The 19,749-nt window shown below is 40.9% G+C and overlaps 1 protein-coding gene across 9 annotated transcripts in view; it reads right to left on the bottom strand.

Annotated features, from left to right (window-relative positions):
• TRAPPC8 (trafficking protein particle complex subunit 8) overlaps nt 1-19,749 on the bottom strand; it is a 114,555-nt gene that overhangs the window by 72,195 nt on the left and 22,611 nt on the right. For 5 of the 9 annotated variants that reach the window (XM_073331307.1, XM_073331309.1, XM_073331313.1 and 2 more), the window contains 4 exons: nt 18,070-18,244; nt 16,586-16,739; nt 15,246-15,333; nt 3,058-3,317 (listed from right to left, as the gene is read on the bottom strand). In XM_073331307.1, the coding sequence (XP_073187408.1) occupies nt 3,058-3,317; nt 15,246-15,333; nt 16,586-16,739; nt 18,070-18,244 (677 nt within the window). The remainder of the gene's footprint in view (nt 1-3,057; nt 3,318-15,245; nt 15,334-16,585; nt 16,740-18,069; nt 18,245-19,749) is intronic. The other 4 variants (XM_073331308.1, XM_073331314.1, XM_073331312.1 and 1 more) reach the window with 1 other exon arrangement.

The following is a 19,749-nucleotide window of genomic DNA, read 5'->3' as shown; positions in this document are numbered from 1 at the left end:
TGGATTGTAATTATAGCAATATAAAGGAGCTTTTAGTAGTATAGTTTATTTCATAAATGTACTCAGTTTTAGAAAACTTCGAAGAATTCGACCAGTTCAACTACTTGTCATCTACTCTTGATTACAATATATAGCTCTTTTATCGTTGTGTTTAGTCCCAAACACAGGATGAGGACACATTCACACTAGGCTCTCCGGTAAAATTTTCCCATCATTGTACAGTGTACAAGGCTCTCGCAGCAACCAGTGATTCTATACACACCATGTTTATTGGTCAGCCCTGCTTTGAACAGGGTTAAACGCTGGTGGTTGCAGCTGCCTTTTCCAGACTTTCCCACCTGTGGAGCTGCACCAGCAGGAAATTTTCCACAAAAGTTTAAACCTTTTCTAAATTGGGGGAAAGGTTTAGTTTGCTTGTTTCTTTTATGTGACGAGAAAAGCATCACATTTCCTTTCAACAGCCTTAAAAAGTTTCAGTCTATTTTGCCTTACAAATAAAATACATTTTTTTAAATGTATGCCTTTGTCTGGCGATGCCAGAAAGAGGACTAGAGACACTGGACGTGGTTTAATTAGGCTGCAACTTTATTCCTAAATGTCTGGGAGTACTGGGAGATAAAAGTGTACAGTGCAGGTAATTCCATAATCATTTACATGTAGGGCCACTGGCATCCCTCCTCCTCAACCATCCTGGTCCACAACAAACCCACTGCTGAGACCTTGCCCCCACATCTCCTCAAATGATGGAGGGGGCTCTATAGAGGAGGAGGGGCTGACTCCCAGCTGTACCAGTCACAGGAACCCTAAATTCCCCACCACCACTTCCACAGGTTTTTAAAAAAACCAAAAACCTTCTTTAAATCTTTTTCCAATCCATTTTATCTGATCATCATATCCATTCTCTATGGAATACCTGCACTGGACCTGCCCCATACTTACATAAGGCGTTGTGAGACACCACAATGTACACCTCCTTTTGTTTTTGGCCCCCTTCAAGCCCCAACCCACTGTGGGGAAGGCAAAAAACATCCCACTTCACCTTCACCACCAGATTGGTCAGGAGAAAGATTCATTTCCATCCCCCCCACTCCATCCGAGAAAAGAACGACTACCTTAACGCCCTCTGAAGATCATGATGAAAACCCTGTATTTCAACTACTTTCATGGTTGGGAATGGGGGTGCTGCTCAGCCTGTCCCAGTGAAAAGAGGGCTTTCGTTGCCCAGACATGGGCACAAATAGCCCCCCCCACACCTTCCAGTCACCTTGAGGAGGGATGGGTTAGCATCCCCACCCTGATCTGGAATAGGACTGCCTCCACGTTGCAGTTAACACATTGGCTCTCTAGTTGCCCTTAACGGGGCAACACACCTTCTCCGCTAAACCTGCCAAAGGTCCCCACCAGGTAATATGCAGTGAGGTCATTCTGTGAATCATGAACTAACTCTTAAGCTTAATCACAGGACTTAATCAATGGAGTGCAAAAGAAAGGTTTGGAGATGAGCAATATTTCTAAAGAAATTAAACTTAAAGAACAATACAATGGCATGGTTTAGCATTGAGACATCAGGTGTTACAAAGGTAAGACTGTAAGTTCCAACCCCTTGTATAGATGCATTACGGCACAGATGCTTCTAGCTATTTGTGAAGTAGTTTGTGCTCATGCAACAGTACCCTAGGTTACGTGGGAGGAATCTTTAAGTACTTGTGGTCCTTATCGCAGGATTAAGGGACTCCCAAGTATCTAAAAAACAAAAATGCAACCCTTTCTTCCTTCCCAGTAAGCAACAGAAGTAACTGGATTACTGTGCGTATAGACCTTAATCTATTTGGTATTCATATGGTCCTCATCACCATAATATCTTTGCTCCTTTGAGAGAGAGAGAATTCTAAAGAGGAGAATTTGGTTCTAAAGAGGAGAATATTTGGTTCCCAAGGCAGTGAGATCTAGTCACTCTGATTTCTCAGAGTAACTTTCATGCTCTAGGTTCAGCTCCTGTGGAAGTTCTGCTTGCATGTGAGCTGCCTCCTCTTGTTCAACACTTCCCATGTGCTATCATGGGAAGTAACGGATGCAGAGGGAGAAGCAACTTCTCAAGTAGCTAGATCCAAACCCATGGAGACATTTGAATATTAGGAGAAGAGAGCAAGCAGTTGAAAAATGTGGCTACTGTAATTTGTCTTAATAAGCAAGAAAGCTGCTGCACTTTGTCAGTTGTACATGTCCCTCTATTTCTGACAGAGGTGGAATCACTAATAGGTAAAAGCTGAAAGGAAGACTGGAAACCTCTGACCAGTTCAAAGCAAACAGGAAGGGGCACAATATTCTGGCCAGTCACAGATGAAAGTAAATGGTTTTTGGTCATCATCGTTATTGACCATTCATTTGTGTTGAGAAGTCAAAGTATCTAAAGGCTGAGGAAAAAAATACCATAGTGTCTTAAAGTATCTCACAGCTGAGGCATATGCTCTTGATAGTGGAGAAGTTACTGGCTTTGCTAAAGTAACTAAATTATATTATAGCTATGCTATCACCACAGTTGCTGGTGTACAAACAGATGTTTTGGCATGATTATACATCATGCCACAAGTGGAGTCACGGTTAAAATTTACAGGGACTTATTTTCAGTTCAAGTTGGATGAAGGGAAATAGTGTCTGTTTGATGCACTACACAGTCCAAAATCAGATAAAGTGTTTTTAACCTAAAGAGTTAAACAGACTATTGGAAATTATAGGTTAAAATATTAAAAAGCCTACTTTTATTATTTTTTCCAAACATGCAGGCACCAAACACTGACCTTACTATGAAAGCAATATGTTTTCATATTCATGTTTTAGTTACACACACCAACCATTGATAAAGCACCAACCACTGATAAATTTGATGGGGACATAAGACTGAATAATCAAAAAAATTTAAAAATAAATTAACAGATATGGAGGGACATAACCCTGTTTTAGTTAAGAAGTCTTTTGGATGATCAGATCCATGCTACAAAAGATTCAGGGCACCAACATTTATTAAGTAGGCAAAAATTGTTTTATTGAGCGACTTACCTGATCATTAAGCTGTCGAATTGTTTTCTCTATATGTGGCAAAAGCCCCCTAAATGTGAACTCCTGTATGAATTGTCTAATTCGATCATGATCTGTGAGCGTTAAACATGTACCATGAGGAGTCCCAGAACTGGTCTTCTTTGATTCATGTGGCGAAGTAGTCGTCTTTATGTACTCAGTGGCATCAAAACTGGTACTAGTATCACTGAGATGATCCAGTTGAAGAGGGTGAGCCTTAAAGTTATTTGATAAACCATCTACTGAAAAATAAAAGGTTCTATTTCACTAGTTGTGCACTATTTCCTGAAAACAAAAATTTAGATTTTAAGTAATCTTTACCAGCTTATGTTATAGCCTGTCACACATATGCTTACTCTACCTTCCCCTATTCAGGGCTTTGTTAAATGCATGTATATGATTATTCACGTAATTAGTTGTGCCAACTTGTAAATGAAAGCTGTTCTCGTAAACCTGTGGATTGACCAGATTGCACCAAGATCCAGAACCCTCTTGAAAGCTATGGCCATGATGGGAGAGGGAGGAGCAAAGTGATTTAAGAACATAAGAACGTTCATACTGGGTCAGACCATCTAGCTCAGCATCCTGTCTTCTGACAGTAATCAGTGTCAGATGCTTCAGAAGGAATGAACAGAACTGGTCAATTATTGAATGATCCATCCACTTTAATCCAGTCCCAGCTTCCAGGAGTCAGAGGTTTAGGGACATCTAGAGCTTTGGGTTGCGTGTCTGACCATCTTGGCTAATAGTAATTGACGGACCTAACCTCCCTGAACTTATTTAATTCTTCTTTGAACTCAGTTATACTCTTGGCCTTCACAACATCCCCTGGAAACAAGTTCCACAGGTTGACTGTGCATTATGTTGGGTTATTTTAAACCTGCTGCCTATTAATTTCACTGGATGATCCCTAGTTCTTGCGTAATGTGAAGGAATAAATAAGAGTAAACTTCCTAATTCACTTTCTCCATACTGTTCATGATTTTATAGACCTCTAGCATATGGTCCTTTAGTCATCTCTCTTCTATGTTGAACAGTCCCGGTCTTTAATCTCTCCTCAAATGGAAGCCACTCCATACCCCTAATCATTTTGTCGCCCTTCTCTGCACCTTTTTCAATTCTAACGTCTTTTTTGAGATGTGGAAACTGAACTGCACATATTATTCAAGGTGTGGCAGAGCCATGGATTTATATAGTGGCATTATGATATTTTCCATCTTATTATTTATCTTTCTTAATGATTCCTAATATAGTTAACTTTTTTGACTGCCACTGCATACTGAGCAGAGGTTTTCAGAGAACTATCCCCAATGACACCAAGATCTCTTTCTTGAATGGTAACAGCTAATTTAGACCTCATCATTTTATGGATACTTGGGATTATGCTTTCCAATCTGCATCGCTTTGCACTTATCATTGAATTTCATCTGCCATTTTGTCACCCAGTCTTGTGAGGATCCCTTTGTACTGCTTTGCTATCAGGTTTAGGATTAACTATCTTGAGTAATTTTGTATTATCTGCAAATGTTTCCACCTCACTTTTCAGTCCCTTATCCCACAACGGCTTACTTTGTTCAAGAGCCTTTGGTAAGGGACCTTGTCAAAGATTTCAAAATGTCCAGGTACACTATACAAACCGGATCGTTCTTGTCCACATGCTTTTTGACTCCCTCAGAGAATTTTAGTAGTTTGGTGAGGCATGATTTCCCTTTATAAAAGTCGTGTTTACTCTTCCCCAACCTCTCGTATTCATCTAGCAGTAGGCATCCTTCAGTCTCGAGAGATCACGGGTATGCGCCCCTGAGAGGTAAAGAATTTACTCAGTTGGTTTTATGGCAGCCACAAATGTGTCTGAAGAGACCCACAATCTCTGCCACATCTATCACATTTAAAGGCAATGTTTCGACCATTTGGGCTCTGCCTTCTGCGAGCTCTTTTCTCCACTGCTAAGCTGGACTGCTTCCTCTCGTAACTCCGGAGACCTTTGTTAAGCTCTTGTTTTCAAAGGCTGAGGTCTTGAGTATGATATTCCCATTTGCCCACATCCATGTCCATTTCTTTGGAGTCTCATTTGCAGACACCCTTGAAACACAATTTGGGGCATCCTTCGGGCCTTTTTCCAGACGCCAGTTCACCATAGAGGATATCCTTTGGGATGCGTCCATCACTCATTCGGCACACATGCCCAAGCCAGTGGAGTTTGAGAAGTGTTTGCATGCTGGGTATGCTGGCCTGTTTGTACAACTCAGCGTTGGAGACTCTGTCCCTCCAGGAGATCCCAAAGATTCGACAAAGACAATGCATATGAAAGCTGTTGAGCCTCTTTTCCTGATGAGAAAAAAAGGTCCACATCTCGCTCCCATACAAAAGTGTGCTGATACAGGTCTTTGTGCATGTGTTGTCTGTTAATTTGTTGTTTTGCCATACCCTCTTATTCAGTCTAGACACTATTGTGGTGACTTTTCCAACGTGGATGCTGAGTTCCGTTTCAAGTGAAAGGTTGACTGGGATAGTGGACCCCAGATACGTGAACTCATTTACCACTTCAAGTTCATAACTGTTGATCTTGATGGATAGTGCTTCCTCAACTCCTTGTCACATTAGGTTAGTCTTTTTTAGGCTTACAGTAAGCCCGAAGTCTTGGCAGGCTTTGGAAAAACTGTACATTAGGCTTTGAAGATGAGTTTCTGTTGGATTGTAACTGTTGCATCATCGGAAAAGAGGCGGTGTTGGATAAGGGCCTCTCGAGTCTTTGTTTTAGACCTGAAACCCGCAAGATTGAACAGCTTTCCATCAGATCTTGTGTGCGAGTAGATTCCCTCAGTTGAGGAACCAAAAGCTTGTTTCAGTAGCAGCGAGAAGATCCCAAACAGAGGTGGGACAAGTACACAACCTTGCTTAACTCCGCTACGAATCTGGAAAGCCTCAGAGACTGAGCCATTGTATTGTTTTCATATAAGTATTCATCTAGGTGTCTGATAATTCTGTTCTTTACTATAGTTTGAACCAATTTGCCTGATACAGAAATTATATTTATCGGCCTATAATTGCCAGGATAGCCTCTGGAGACTTTTTTTTTTAAATCTTTGTTATATTAGCCATCCTCCAGTCATCTGGTACAGAGGCTGATTTAAGTGATGGTTACATACCACGATTAGTAGTTTTGCAATTTCATATTTGAGTTCCTTCAGAACTCTTGGGTGAATACCATGTGGTCCTGGTGACTTATGACAGTTTTAATGTATCAACTTGTTCCAAAACCTCCTTTACTGACATCTCAATCTGGGACAGTTCCAAGCCATTCTGTTTAGACGACAAAACTGAGGGTATGTGAATCTCCTTCATGTTCTCTGCAGTGAAGACTTATGCAAAGAATTAATTTAGCTTCTCCCCAATAATCTTGTTTTCTTTGAGTGTTCCTTTAGCATCTTGATTGTTTAGTGGCCCCATTGATTGTTTGGCAGGCTTCCTGCTTCTAATGTACTTAATTTTTTTGATGTTCATTTGTGTGTTGTTTGCTAGTTGCTCTTCAAATTCTTTTTTGGTCAGCTTAAAAACTTTTACACTTGACCTGGCAGAATTTATGCTTTCTATTTTCTTCACTGGGATTTGACTCCAATTTTTAAAAGATGCCTTTTGGGGGTTTTTGGCCTCTAAGCACCTCTTGTACTCTGTTTAGTCATAGTGGCATTTTTTGGTCCTTTTGTTTGTTTTTATTTAGTCACATTTAATCTGAGCCTATGTTATGGTGTTTTTAAACAGTCCCCGTGCAGTTTGCAGGCATTTCAACCTTGTGACTGTTGCTAGTTAAACAAAATTAAAAGTTTCCTCATTTTTTGTAGTTCCACTTTTTTGAAGTTAAATGCTACTGTGGTGGGTTTCTTCGGCACTTTTCCCCTACAAGGATGTTAAATTTAATTGCATTATGGTTGCTATTACTAAGCGGTTTAGCTAACAACCTCTTGGACAAGATTCTGTGTGCCACTTAGGACTAAAACAAGAATTGCCTCTTCCCTTGTGAGTTCCAGGACTAATTTCTCCAAGAAGCAGTCATTTATGGGTGTCTAGACATGTTCCTGGTCAATATGGAGATAGCTAATATCCCCCATTATTATTGGTGTTTCTGTTTTTGTAGCCTCTCCTCTCCTTGAGCATTTCACAATCACCACCACCATCTTGGTAAGGTGGTGGGTAGTATATTCCTACTGTTATATTTTTTATTATTCAAGCATTGAATATCCATCCATAGAGATTCTCTAATACACCTTGATTCATTTCATATTTTTACTATATTTGACTCTATGCTTTCTTTCACCTAGTGCCAATCCCCCACCAGCATGACCTACTCTGTCATGCCTATATATTTTGTACCCTGGTATACCATGTTCCATCGATTATCATCATTCCACAAAGTTTCCGTGACGCTTATTATATCGATACCCTCATTTAATACCAGGCGCTTGAGTTCACCCAGCTTAGTATTTAGACTTCTCGCATTTATATACAAGCACTTATAAAAATCTGTCAATATTTAGTTGTCTGGCTTCATGTCCAGTAATTGAATGACACTCTCATTTCATCAACTTCTATCCTCTCCTCTTTACTAGGATATAGAGTATCCCTTTAATAAATTCTCCCTAAGGGATGTCTCTGTCCAAACTTTCCGCATTAGGCTAGGGGAAACTCTTGTTAAAAACTCCGATAAATTTTACCTGCCAGCCATCTAGTTCCATTTTGGTTTAAGTGGAGTCCATCCCTCCTGAATATGTTCCCCCTTTCCCAAAAGGTTCCGCAGTTCCTAATAAACCTAAATCCTTCCTCCCGACACCACTGGTCTCATCCACACATTGAGCCTCTGCAGTTCTGCCTCTCCAACTGGCTCCCCGAATGGAACTGGAAGCATTTCAGAGAATACTACCATGGAAGTGCTGTACTACAGTCGCTGCTTAACCTAAATTTGGCCTCCAGGAGCTCTCCTACCTCTTCCTATGTCATCTGTACCTATATATACCACAACCACTATCTCCTCCCCATTACTCTGCAGTCTACCTAGATGTCTCAAAGTCCGCAACCTTCACACCCAGCAGGCAATTCACCATGCGGCACCCAGCAGGTAATTCACAAACCCAACTATCTATATTTCTAATAATGAATCCCTTAATACTATTACCTCTCTCTTCCTAATAACTGGGGTCCCCTCCTCCAGAGGGGCATCCTCAGTGCAAGAGGATACCATGACATCATCTGGAAGCAGGGTCCCAACTATGAGATAATTTCCCTCCACCTTGAGGGGCTCCTTCCTCAAGACTAATCTTCCTCAACAATACAAAGGGGTGGACCACTTTACCGTGTCCCTGAAAGTCTCTTATATGTACCTCTCTGTCTATCTTAGCTCCTCCAGTTCAGCATTCTGGTCTCAAGAACCCATACTCTGCCTCTGAGGACTATAAGATGCTTGCATTGAAAAGAGCAGGCTAAAGCCTTGTTAGTAAACGCTCAACCTAGCCTAGCAGGATGCTTGCCCCAGCACACGGTCCCCAGAACAGACCACACTATAAATGTCAATCAAGCAGGTGCACCGCAGGCACACAAACAAACAAACTCACCCAAGGGTCACATGATTGCACTTGCTTGACTTGGAGAACTCCCTTGCAAAACTTCCCTGTTTGCTGCTCCTGTTCACTAGCTTCCTCAAGCAACTGATCATTTCAGACAAAATGATGTAAGATCATCTCTCAGAATCTAGAGTAGTACTTCTTTTCCAGCGTGGAGGATGGGGAAGCATGTGGATTGAGGTGGCTTGTTTGGAATTTTTATATATATATATATATATATATATATATATATATATATATATACATACACACACACACACACACACACACACACACAGAAAGTCTACTCAAAACCCCTCCAATTTCAGCTGTGTAACCATCATTTCTCTATGTATGGTCAGTAAAGAGCTCCACTCCTGGGAGATTTAAGAACAGTACCAAGCCTTGAAAGAGCTAACACTTACGAGTGGTTAGCTGGTTTAGAGGAGTGCTCCAATCCATCCCCTAAAACTATAGAAAAATAGGTATCAATCCAGAAGTAACCCTTCTACAAACACTGAGAATTAATCCACCACATCATCTTGGAAATCACCACAGACTGGTGTGTCTATTGTTCCCTTGTGGTAGATAAAACTTTAACAGGGATTGACAGGCCTTGCCCTTTATCTGACAAAGATCAAACTCTGGCAACGAATTCTTACTAAAAGCACTTTTAGGATTTCTTAGAAGCATGGGACTCCAAGAAACGATTGTGTATTCTGTTCTCTTCTCAGTCTCTCAACGACAAAGAAATAAAATGCTATGATACAACTAAATCAGGGGCTGGAGCACCCACAGGGAAAAATCTGGAAGCTCTCCTCACCCCCGCCCCACCTCCCCCCATGCGCTGCGTCCCTGCTCCTATGCCTACCTCCCAGTGCTTCCCGATGCCAAACAGCTGTTTGGTGGTGCTTAGGACTTTCCAGGAGGGAGGGGGGAGGAGCAGGGATGCGGCACGCTCAGGGGAGGAGGCAGAGAAGAGGAAGGGCCGGGGAGGGAAGCTGGGGAAGGGGTTGGAATGGGGCGGGGAAGGGGAAGAGAGGTAAAATATGAATTAATGGATCCTTGCAGCACAGCTACATTTATTTAGTGTTTCTTCAGCAGTAATTTAGTGGGGGACGTAAAGAATACAGTTTGCACTGACTTCTTTGAGCTACTCATTGGGGGAGGAGATTCTTGGGGCAGCGGTACGAAGGAGATAAATGGACTCATTCTTGTGAATGATGTTAGTTACTTTAAATCTGTCTGTTCTGTGGAACAGGACAGGAACTTTCTTCTTTATGTATGACTCAATTCTTTTCTTCCCCCATGTCAGTGAGTTTCCCTCATTCTGTCTCTTCCCATTCTCCCAGTCACCTTCATTCTGCTTTTTGATTACTCTTCCAGTCATTTACTTTTCAAATCCTGTGGTCTGATTTTCAGAGCCATTTCCAACAAGGCCTCAGGTGAGACAGAGGGGCAATTTTAGACCTTAGGGCTAAACATGAACACTGCATAGAGCTGGACACATCATCGGCTGGTGTAAATTGTCAGAGTTCAGTGGAAGTAAGTGGAGCTATGGCTATTTACACCAGCTGAGGATCTGCTCCAGCATTTCTATTCTGTAGGGCTATTATAACGTATCTTAGGTTGCAGTGATGCGGCCCTCGGGCCAATGTACTAGTCCTTATGTGGCCCTCGTGGTGATTTGAGTTTGAGATCCCTGAACTAAACCATCTACCCCCTCTTGACACCAGATTCAGAGACAGCCAGATATTAGTATTTCAGCAAGGCCCTGAAGCTTGTTATGACCCTGAATCTGCATTGGAAGCTTTAAGGGCTTTGTCCATAAGTATGGATTGGAACACAGTTCCCCAACTCTTGTGGACCTGGTTGAAGAACTTAAAGAAGTTGGAGCTTCATACAGATAAGTGTCCTTCATCCAAGCATCAGATACAAGGGGTTTAAGACTGGGAAGTTTTTCTAAGGTGGGCATCCAGATTTTTTTTTTTCTGAGTTAATCACAAGATTAGAGCAGCTCTTACAACCAAAGTTACATGAGATGGTCGAGTTCAGGATCCTGACACAAGGAAGAAAGGAGAGCAGCAGAATATGGACCCTGGACTTCAGAAAAGCAGACTGACTCCCTCAGGGAACTGATGGGCAGGACCCCTGGAAGAATACCAAGAAGTATGGGCTGGATGAATGGACTATAAGGTGGATAAAAAGCTGGCTAGATTGTCGGGCTCAACGGGTAGTGATCAATGGCTCCATGTCTAGTTGGCAGCCAGTATCAAGTGGAGTGCCCCAAGGGTCGGCCCTGGGGCCAGTTTTGTTCAATATCTTCCTTAATGATCTGGAGGATGGCGTGGATTGCACCCTCAGCAAGTTTGAAGGGGACACTAAACTGGGAGGAGAGGTAGATATGCTGGAGGGTAGGGATAGGATACAGAGGGACCTAGACAAATTAGACGATTGGGCCAAAAGAAATCTGATGAGGTTCAGCAAAGACAAGTGCAGAGTCCTGCACTTAGGACAGAAGAATCTCATGCATCGCTACAGACTAGGGACCAACTAGCTAGGCAGCAGTTCTGCAGAAAAGGACCTAGGGGTTACAGTGGACAAGAAGCTGGATATGAGTCAACAGTGTGCCGTTGTTGCCAAGAATGCCAATGGCATTTTGGGCTGTATAACTAGGAGCATTGTCAGCATATCGAGGGACGTGATCGTTCCCCTTTATTCGACATTGGTGAGGCCTCATCTGGAGTACCAGTTTTGAGCCCCACGCTACAAGAAGGATGTGAAAAAATTGGAAAGAGTCCAGCAGAGGGCAACAAAAATGAGTAGGGGACTGGAACACATGAGTTATGAGGAGAGGCTGAGGGAACTGGGATTGCTTAGTCTGCAGAAGAGAAGAATGAGGGGGGATTTGATAGCTGCTTTCAACTACCTGAACGGGGCTCCAAAGAGGACGGATCTAGACTATTCTCAGTGATAGCAGATGACAGAACAAGGAGTAATGGTCTCAAGTTGCAGTGGGGGAGGTTTAGGTTGGATATTGGGAAACACTATTTCACTAGGAGGGTGGTGAAGCACTGGAATGGGTTACATAGGGAGGTGGTGGAATCTTGACAAAGCCCTGGCTGGGATGATTTAGTTGGGGATTGGTCCTGCTTTGAGCAGGGGGTTGGACTAGATGACCTCCTGAGGTCCCTTCCAACACTGATATTCTATGATTTTATGATACTCAAAACAAAAAAAAGTCCACTTCCAGCACCTTCCACTGGAACAAGGTTTTTTGTTTAGTTTTGTTAACTTCTACTCTAATCAAGCTATTTACAAGTAGCCTGCTCTAAAAAAAGGAAACTGCCAACAAGATGACATACTGGAGAAATTCCAGTGTGTTACATGGTTAATGGATGAAAGAGGGTTCATGGGGGACATGCCTCTTTATATAATCTCACCAGGAATGTTCCATGATTGGAGGAGTCTAGATAGCCCCTCAATGATCAGCACTTGCCAGAAGGTTCCAGACTGTAGCACAACACATACCTCAAACACATGCACTGATAGCAACAATACTCAAAAAATATTCTGAACTACAGAAAATTAATTTAACATTTAGAAGCTGATAGGAATTGCTCTATTGGATCGACCTGAAGGTTTAATCTACTCCAACATCCTGTCTTCAACAGTGAATGACATCAGATGTTTCAAAAGAAGATGTAAGAAACCCACCATAGGCAGATGTGTGATTAAGAATGTGATTGTATGACAGGGAGCAGGGCTTAGGAGCCCTGGGGTTCACTTCCAGTTTAGGTTTTATGTTCCCCAAAGCTCATGCTTCAGGCTTTCAGCCAGCCACCTGTAGGGGTCAGAAAGGCTCAGGGATGGCTATGGTGGAGACAGGACACTGGCCAGGGAGGGCCTGGGCTTTGAGGTGGCATTGAACATTCTCTCTCTCTCTCAGGTGCTTGGCTGGCTGGTTCTTGTTCACATAGTCAGGGTTTAGCTGACTGATGGTAATATAGGGTCAGGAAGGAATTTTACCCCAGCTCAGATTGGCAGCGACCTTGGGGAGTTTTGGCTTTCTCTGCAGCTTGTGGGTGCAGGTCACTTGCCAGGATTATCTGGATCAGTGGTTCTCAACCTATTTACCATTGTGGGCCGCATATGCAACTCTCTAGGTGTTATGCAGGGGTCCTGGAACAATTTGTACAGTGGGGGTGCTGAGAGCCATTGGACCAAACTGTAAACCCTGTACAGGATGGAAACCACTTCAATCCAGGGGGTGCTGCCACACCCCCAGCACCTTTAGCTCCAACACCTATGGTGCTGTGTGGCCACATTCACACAGTATGTAATACCAGTGCCCAGGATGTATATTACTTGGGAGAGGAGGTGGGGGGAGATCAATCAGTTACTGTACAGTAGTCAGGATTGTTCTGGACAGTTGATCATTGCAAGGTAATTGTGAACTCCCCCCGCAATTTCTCCAGGCATGGACACCCAGAAGCGAGGAGGCAGCACTCTAAGGGCATCCCTGCAGAGCGGGAGGGAGGAAGCAGTAGGCTGCTGGCTGACTGCTGCCTGAGCTCCTCCCCCTACCACAGGGGGCTGCTTTGCCTTTCCTGCTGGCAGGGAGTGCTCCAACAGGACTCTGTGGCATCATCTCCCCCTCAGCCAGCCCTGGCCTGGCCCCTGCAGGGACCCAGGAGTGAGGCAATAAGCGGGAATCTTAATTTTTTTAGCACACAGCTGGGCCACGCAAGCGGCCCATGGGTAGAGAACCACTGATCTGGGTATCTCAATCATTTCCCTGCTGTTGAGAGGGCTTTGGGTACTGATGGACCTTGATCCCTCCTATTCTAGTCTCCTGTGAATTGTAATAGTTCAGTCTAATTTTGGTTGTTGGGTTCACAGTGGGCGATGCTAGGTGGCACTGGTGTCCTGTGATACACAGGAAATGTGATGAGATGATCTGGAGAAAGCTTTTGGTCTTAAACTTTATGACTACGCAAAGTAACATCACATCACAATCACACTAGGTCCCATCCTAATTTCTAGTACTTAGAAAATGTCTAAAATCCTGATGCATGAGGTTTACTATCTCTTCCACAAATTGTTGTTGATAATTCTGAACATTCTTGATTTCCATGTAAGTGACTAATCCTTATTTGAATCTTGTTCTTGGGCTCTACAACTTCCTGAAACAGTGTTCCGTTTAATTTCATATTGTATGAAAAAGTATTTTATCGGATTTAAATTTCTCACTTTTTAATTTCACTGAATGCCCCCTTGTTGTGTTATGAGACAAGGAGAGCAGAAATTCTCAATCTATCTTTTCCAGACTATGAGTTATTGTATATAATTTCATGTCTCCTCTTATTTGTCTCCTTTCTAAGGTAAACAATCCCAAACTTTTCACTCTTCTGAAGAGAGTTTTTTCCAGTGCTCTTTGTCATTCATCACATTTCTGACATCCCTCTAGATCTGCAATGTTCTTTGAGATGGGGTGACTAGTAAGGCACGCAGTAGTCCAGATGAGGCCATACCACCAATGTATATAAAGGCATAATATTCTTCGTATTCTTTACCAGCCCATTCCTTGTACAACTTAACATTTTGTTTGTTTTATCTGATCACAGCTGCACACAAAGCAAAGGTCTGCAGTGAAACCCAGGTCCCTTTCTTGAGCGGTTATAGTTAAAATTTAAGACCATGTGAGTGTGAATTGGTTTGCATTACTGGCACTTAATTTCATTTGCTATCATATTGCCCATTCCCCCAGTTTGCTCAGGTTTCTTTGAAGTTCCTCAGAGTCCTCTCTTGTCCTTACTAACCTAAATAACTCTAATCTGTACATTTGGTACCTCATCACTCACGACCCTTTCCAGATGATAAGTGTATTAAAACATGGAATCAAGAACTTAAGGCACCCTGTTGTTAACCTCTTGCTATGACAAAAAAAATGGCCAATTAATCCTACTCTTTGCCCATTTCTCAGCCTGTTTTTGATCCATGACAATAGTTTGCTTCTCACACCATGACAACTTCAATTGTTTAAGCAGACTATTGTGCAAGACCTTGACGAAGGCCTTTTGGAAATCTACTCTGTTGACACAATTCTAAGAGATTAGTTAAACTATTGTCCTTTATAGACACCACTTTGTCAGGCCCTGTCATAATATGATCTTCCAGGTGTTATTCTATATTTAAACATCATTGCAACCAATAAACTTTCCAAGAAAGAGTTCCAAATTTACAATTTCAGTTTGTGCATTGCCAGAATTTCGTCACACTCCTAGAATACACTTGTGGAATACCAAATATCAACTCTTAAAATTTAGTTATATCAACTACAATTGTGCAGAAAGTGTTGAATCCAACAAACATTGTTTAATGTTTATAATACAGTAGGTACCAAGACACAATCAGAATCAAGGCCCACTGTGTTATGCACTTTACAAACACACTAAGACATGATCCCTGCCCCAAGGAGATTATACGGAGACAAGATAAATGACATTTTACTTTACATTTACATGCCTACGTTAACACTACAATTTTGAACAAAAATTAAAGTTACAAAAATACCTTGGATGTCATTATCTAAGCCATCAGATATTAAGTGGTCAGCATTCTTATTTGAAATTACACTATATGGACCATCATCATAAGATTCCTACCAGGAAAAACAAAAAGAATTAGTACAGCCAGTTTTTAAAAAGCTGTTTGCAAATCATTAGTAATTCCTGTCCTTTCTTCCCACAGCAATTTGATTATTCAGATATTACATTTTAGGAAGCAGTGTCAAACCATATTTTAAATGGATGCTCCTCTCACAAGTTACAAGTCAACAGCTAACTCTTAAAGCTTTGAGAAATTGCCTCTAAGTGTGAAACAAAAAGTCAGAGAATCAGGGGTAAATGAGAGGTTTAGAAAAGGTCCAAATTCATGACAGCTGGACCTCTCCAAGTTAGCTCATTAGAAAATCATCAGATATTTTAGAGATGTTATATCAAATAGAGTCAAGAAAGTAGGAACAACTTCAGCCTTCAGTGGCAGAGTGGCTTTGACAACAAGTCCGTTAAATTTCAGGTGCCACCATATATTTAGCAGGAATTGGGGAGGGACTCCCCAATACACTTTCGTCAAAGACTTTCTATCAGTGAATATAGAGCAGGGAAAGAGGTGAGTCATGTCCCCAAAGGAGGGGAGCTGTTTTCAGTGCAGGTACCCCTCTGCATCAGAGGTTCTTTGGCTGCAGAAATCTGCTTCTCAACATACCTGTGACAAAGAGGATGCTAAATACTTCAGAGACTGACATGCACCACTATTAAATGTCCTGACACCAAAGGCAGATAGGGTCTATCAGACTGGTTTCAAGACCTCATCGCTAAAGAAGCACTTACTTGTTTCCTCTTGGCCTCTTTTTGTTCACTCATTTCCTACAACACTTTCAAAATCTTAAACTGATGGGAAGAAAGTTAGCCTGAGGAAACTTCGAGAAAGCAAGCATATGTAAAGTGCTTACGCTGTTAACTACCTGAAGCTGGAAGGCAAGAATAACTGGAGAAATTCACAAAGCATAGAGATTATTTCTCTTGGTGCTCAAGGATTCTACTATTACAATAATCGATTTTATAAATTTAAGTGGTACATAAGAAAAAGTCCTCTAAATGAAGATTGACCTAATGCCCTCAGAAACAAAAATAGTTGTGGGTTGTTCGTTTTTTGGTTTTTTTGGGGGGAGGAAGGAATCAATCTTATGCTATTGTGTTTGGGAATACCCTGGTGAATGATCAATCATGGCACAATTCCACAGGAATAGCACTGCTAATACAGAGCCATGACAAAAATTGTAAAAACAAAGTTAGCCAACATGATTACAATAGTCATTACAGTGTAGATTTCAAACATTTTTGAACACATACCTGGGTTTGGATACTGTTTTTCTGGAGATACTGACTCCAAGGATCTGGTATTTGTTCATCTGCTCCCCTGTTAGATCCTCGAGAATTTATTTTAAGTAAATAGCAACCCTGAGTTCCATATCTCTGCTTCATTTCTTCATATACTGAGTCAGCTCTGAAACGGAACATCTCAAATATAGTCAGTTTGACTCACACCGGAAGTAGCTTTCTTGAATTACTTTCTTAAAAACACAGTGTTCACAGATTTTCTGTCAGACAAAAGTTGTAGAACAGAAGTGTAGTTTGCAAGTTTTCTAGTGTATTTCGGCCACATAAATTGCTTGCAAATCTCACATCAGCATCTACAAAATGCTTCCCAACAGCTGTGTCTGCTACCTTCCCAGGCACACTTTGTATAGCAGTTCGCAGCAGAGACAGAGTAGCAGCCAACATAACAGAACGCCAGTGCAGAAACACTTTACCTCGGAAGGTGTGCAAAGGGAAACTGACTAGATGTAACTGCTACTATTTGGCAGTAACTGCTTATTCTCTACTAAGAAGGCGGTGGGAGAAAGGAAGACAAGAAGAAAAGTTAGAAGCTAGAGAAGAGATCAGACAGGAAAGAGATATGACAGTAATAGACTAAAAAGAAACAAGCAGAGGAGAAAAAAAGTATGAAGGAAGGGATAAACTGATCAGATTAACAGTAGTCCTAATGATGGCATTTCTATTGACCTGTGGAAAAATTTAGGCAAAAACTACCAAATGTATTATAGTAACCCACTGGATTATCACATGAAACAATTTGTTTATGTTAAAGCATTTAGGGATGCATAGCTGCAAAACAAGAGGACAGAGATGGGCTCATACCACCCTAACAATGGTAACGTCTCCTTATTTCCTAGCACCATTGTAGCCTTTAATCACTCTAAATTTGAGACACTGTTCTAATTAGACATTTTTCTTTCTTCAACATGCTAGAAATAATATATAATAGAGTAAGTGGTATTCAAGTCTGTGATGCCCAATATGCCCAAGCTATTTGCAGTATAATCTAGCAATCTACAAAGATTTTAATTTTTAAAGCTATTTTAATTGAAGGTCATCTCAAACGTAGATGCCAACGAGTGGGGGGGTGGGAATTTGTTTTTTCCAAAAATAATAATAAAAAAAATTAACAGGTTGCAATACAAGATATAGATGATTTTAAGATAATTCACTTTAGAAAGAAATTAAAGATACTAGATATTGCCTACTTCATAAAACTGGACTTAGTTCTTTGTGTATTTCACATGCACATTCAAAAAGAAGTTTGAGAGAAAATATTAACTAAGTAAATCTGCCTGGACCAGGCTCCATACTGGTCAATTATATTAAAATAGGCAACTGAATTTTTTGTACATGTGCGCGCGCACACACATGTTAATTTATACAGTCAGCATTTCAGCAAAACAAGCTTTTCTGAATGTCCAGTAAAATCACAAGGTAAAAGACAAAAAACCCACCTTTGTTCCTCTCCTGCACTTACATCATGCAGCAATACATAATATTTGAGTGTGTTTGGTATAAACCATTTTGGATATGCATATTCACTGCTGTGCTGAATTCTATGCTGCTCTTGTGACAGCTTCAGAAATTGCTCCACAGGTTCAGGTTCACCAGAAGAAACTACAAGCATACCTGAATTCACATTAAGGATATGATCTTATCACAAATACCATCAATTCATGGTATCATAGCCTGCTTGCTTCACTACGCTTAAGGTTACATCTATATTAATGGCTATATAATTATCCATTTTTGATTGCTGCAAAAGTGTATTTGCAGCAGAAATTTGGTCAAGCAATTTAAACAAGTGCATATTTATAACTCTAAAAAAAAAATCAGCGGAACCAATGGTACATTATAATACTAGATAATACTTAGTCATGCCATGAATGCAGGGAACTGGCCTAGATGACCTCTCAAGGTCTCTTCCAGTTCTATGATTCTATAATTATAAATAGTGGGTGGGGAAAACTGGTAGGAGCTTAATTTAAACTTGTCGAACTCATGACTTTTTTGTAATGGCATCCAGGTACCACTTATTAATATAAATATGTAAAGAAAATAACCTAATCACTGGTATTTTGGGGAAAGAACCAGTTCATTAGTAAAGCCAACAACAAGTGATTAAGGTGAACATGTTTGTCCATATGCATGACACAGTAATAACTGAACTATATTCCAAAGAAATACATAATTTGTCTTAGAGGTAAGAATGAGAAAGGAAGAGAGAAGCTTGCTTAGTTTTAAAAAAAAGACTGCTCCGAGAGTGTCCCAATGCTAGTCTTAGTAAACATGCCAAGGAATCCTGAACTATTTTTTTTAAAGTACACTTAATTTAGGTGCTTAAACATATCGTCTGATTTTCAGAAGTGCTGTATTTTAGGAGCTTAACTTTCTACTCTTAATTTTGAAAATATTTGCTTCAGTTTCCAATATTACTGATCCAGCATTAAATTGGCAAGTTCAAACAGAATATCTAAACTTTCAAGTTTAAACAAGGCCTATAGAATAACCATAAAGTCCAATATCAGGGGGTAGCCTTGTTAGTCTGTAGCCACGAAAACAACAAGGAGTCTGTGGCACCTTAAAGACCAACAGATTTATCTTGTTGTTTTCATAAAGTCCAAGTTAAAGATAGCACACAATATCAGTACTAATGCTGTTTATGTGGGGCCGTTTGAGAAAAAACAATATTTTGTTTGTGGCATTTTTAAAGAATCATGCAACACTTCTCTAGCTTTGAACTTCTTGCCTTTTGTCACAGATACATACTAAAGAATAATTTCTACAGTAATTAAAAGCTCTTTGCTAGGACAGGTACAGACTTTTTTAAAAGTGATATTAGAAATCACCATAGAATCCTCAGTGTGCATCCTATTTACTTCTAGTTTGAATGGGAGTTAAGATGAAAAAGAGATATTGGAGTTTATCCCATGAAGTATTAAATCTGTTTAATAGCTCAGGTCAAATTGGACAGTGGGGTAATACCCTAAACTTTTGTAGCATCTCAGTTCAATGAAGATATATTGGCAATCTTACTTAAAAGCATATAGCTAGGGGAAGGAAAGGAGTTACTAGATATTTGTAACAGTATGTCAAGAGGGAAGTTTAGTGCTATACTAACTAGGTTACTTGTA

The sequence above is a fragment of the Lepidochelys kempii genome, chromosome 2 (assembly GCF_965140265.1).
Source record: "Lepidochelys kempii isolate rLepKem1 chromosome 2, rLepKem1.hap2, whole genome shotgun sequence".
Classification (NCBI taxonomy): Eukaryota; Metazoa; Chordata; order Testudines; family Cheloniidae; genus Lepidochelys; species Lepidochelys kempii.
This window is presented reverse-complemented; position numbering and strand designations above follow the sequence as displayed.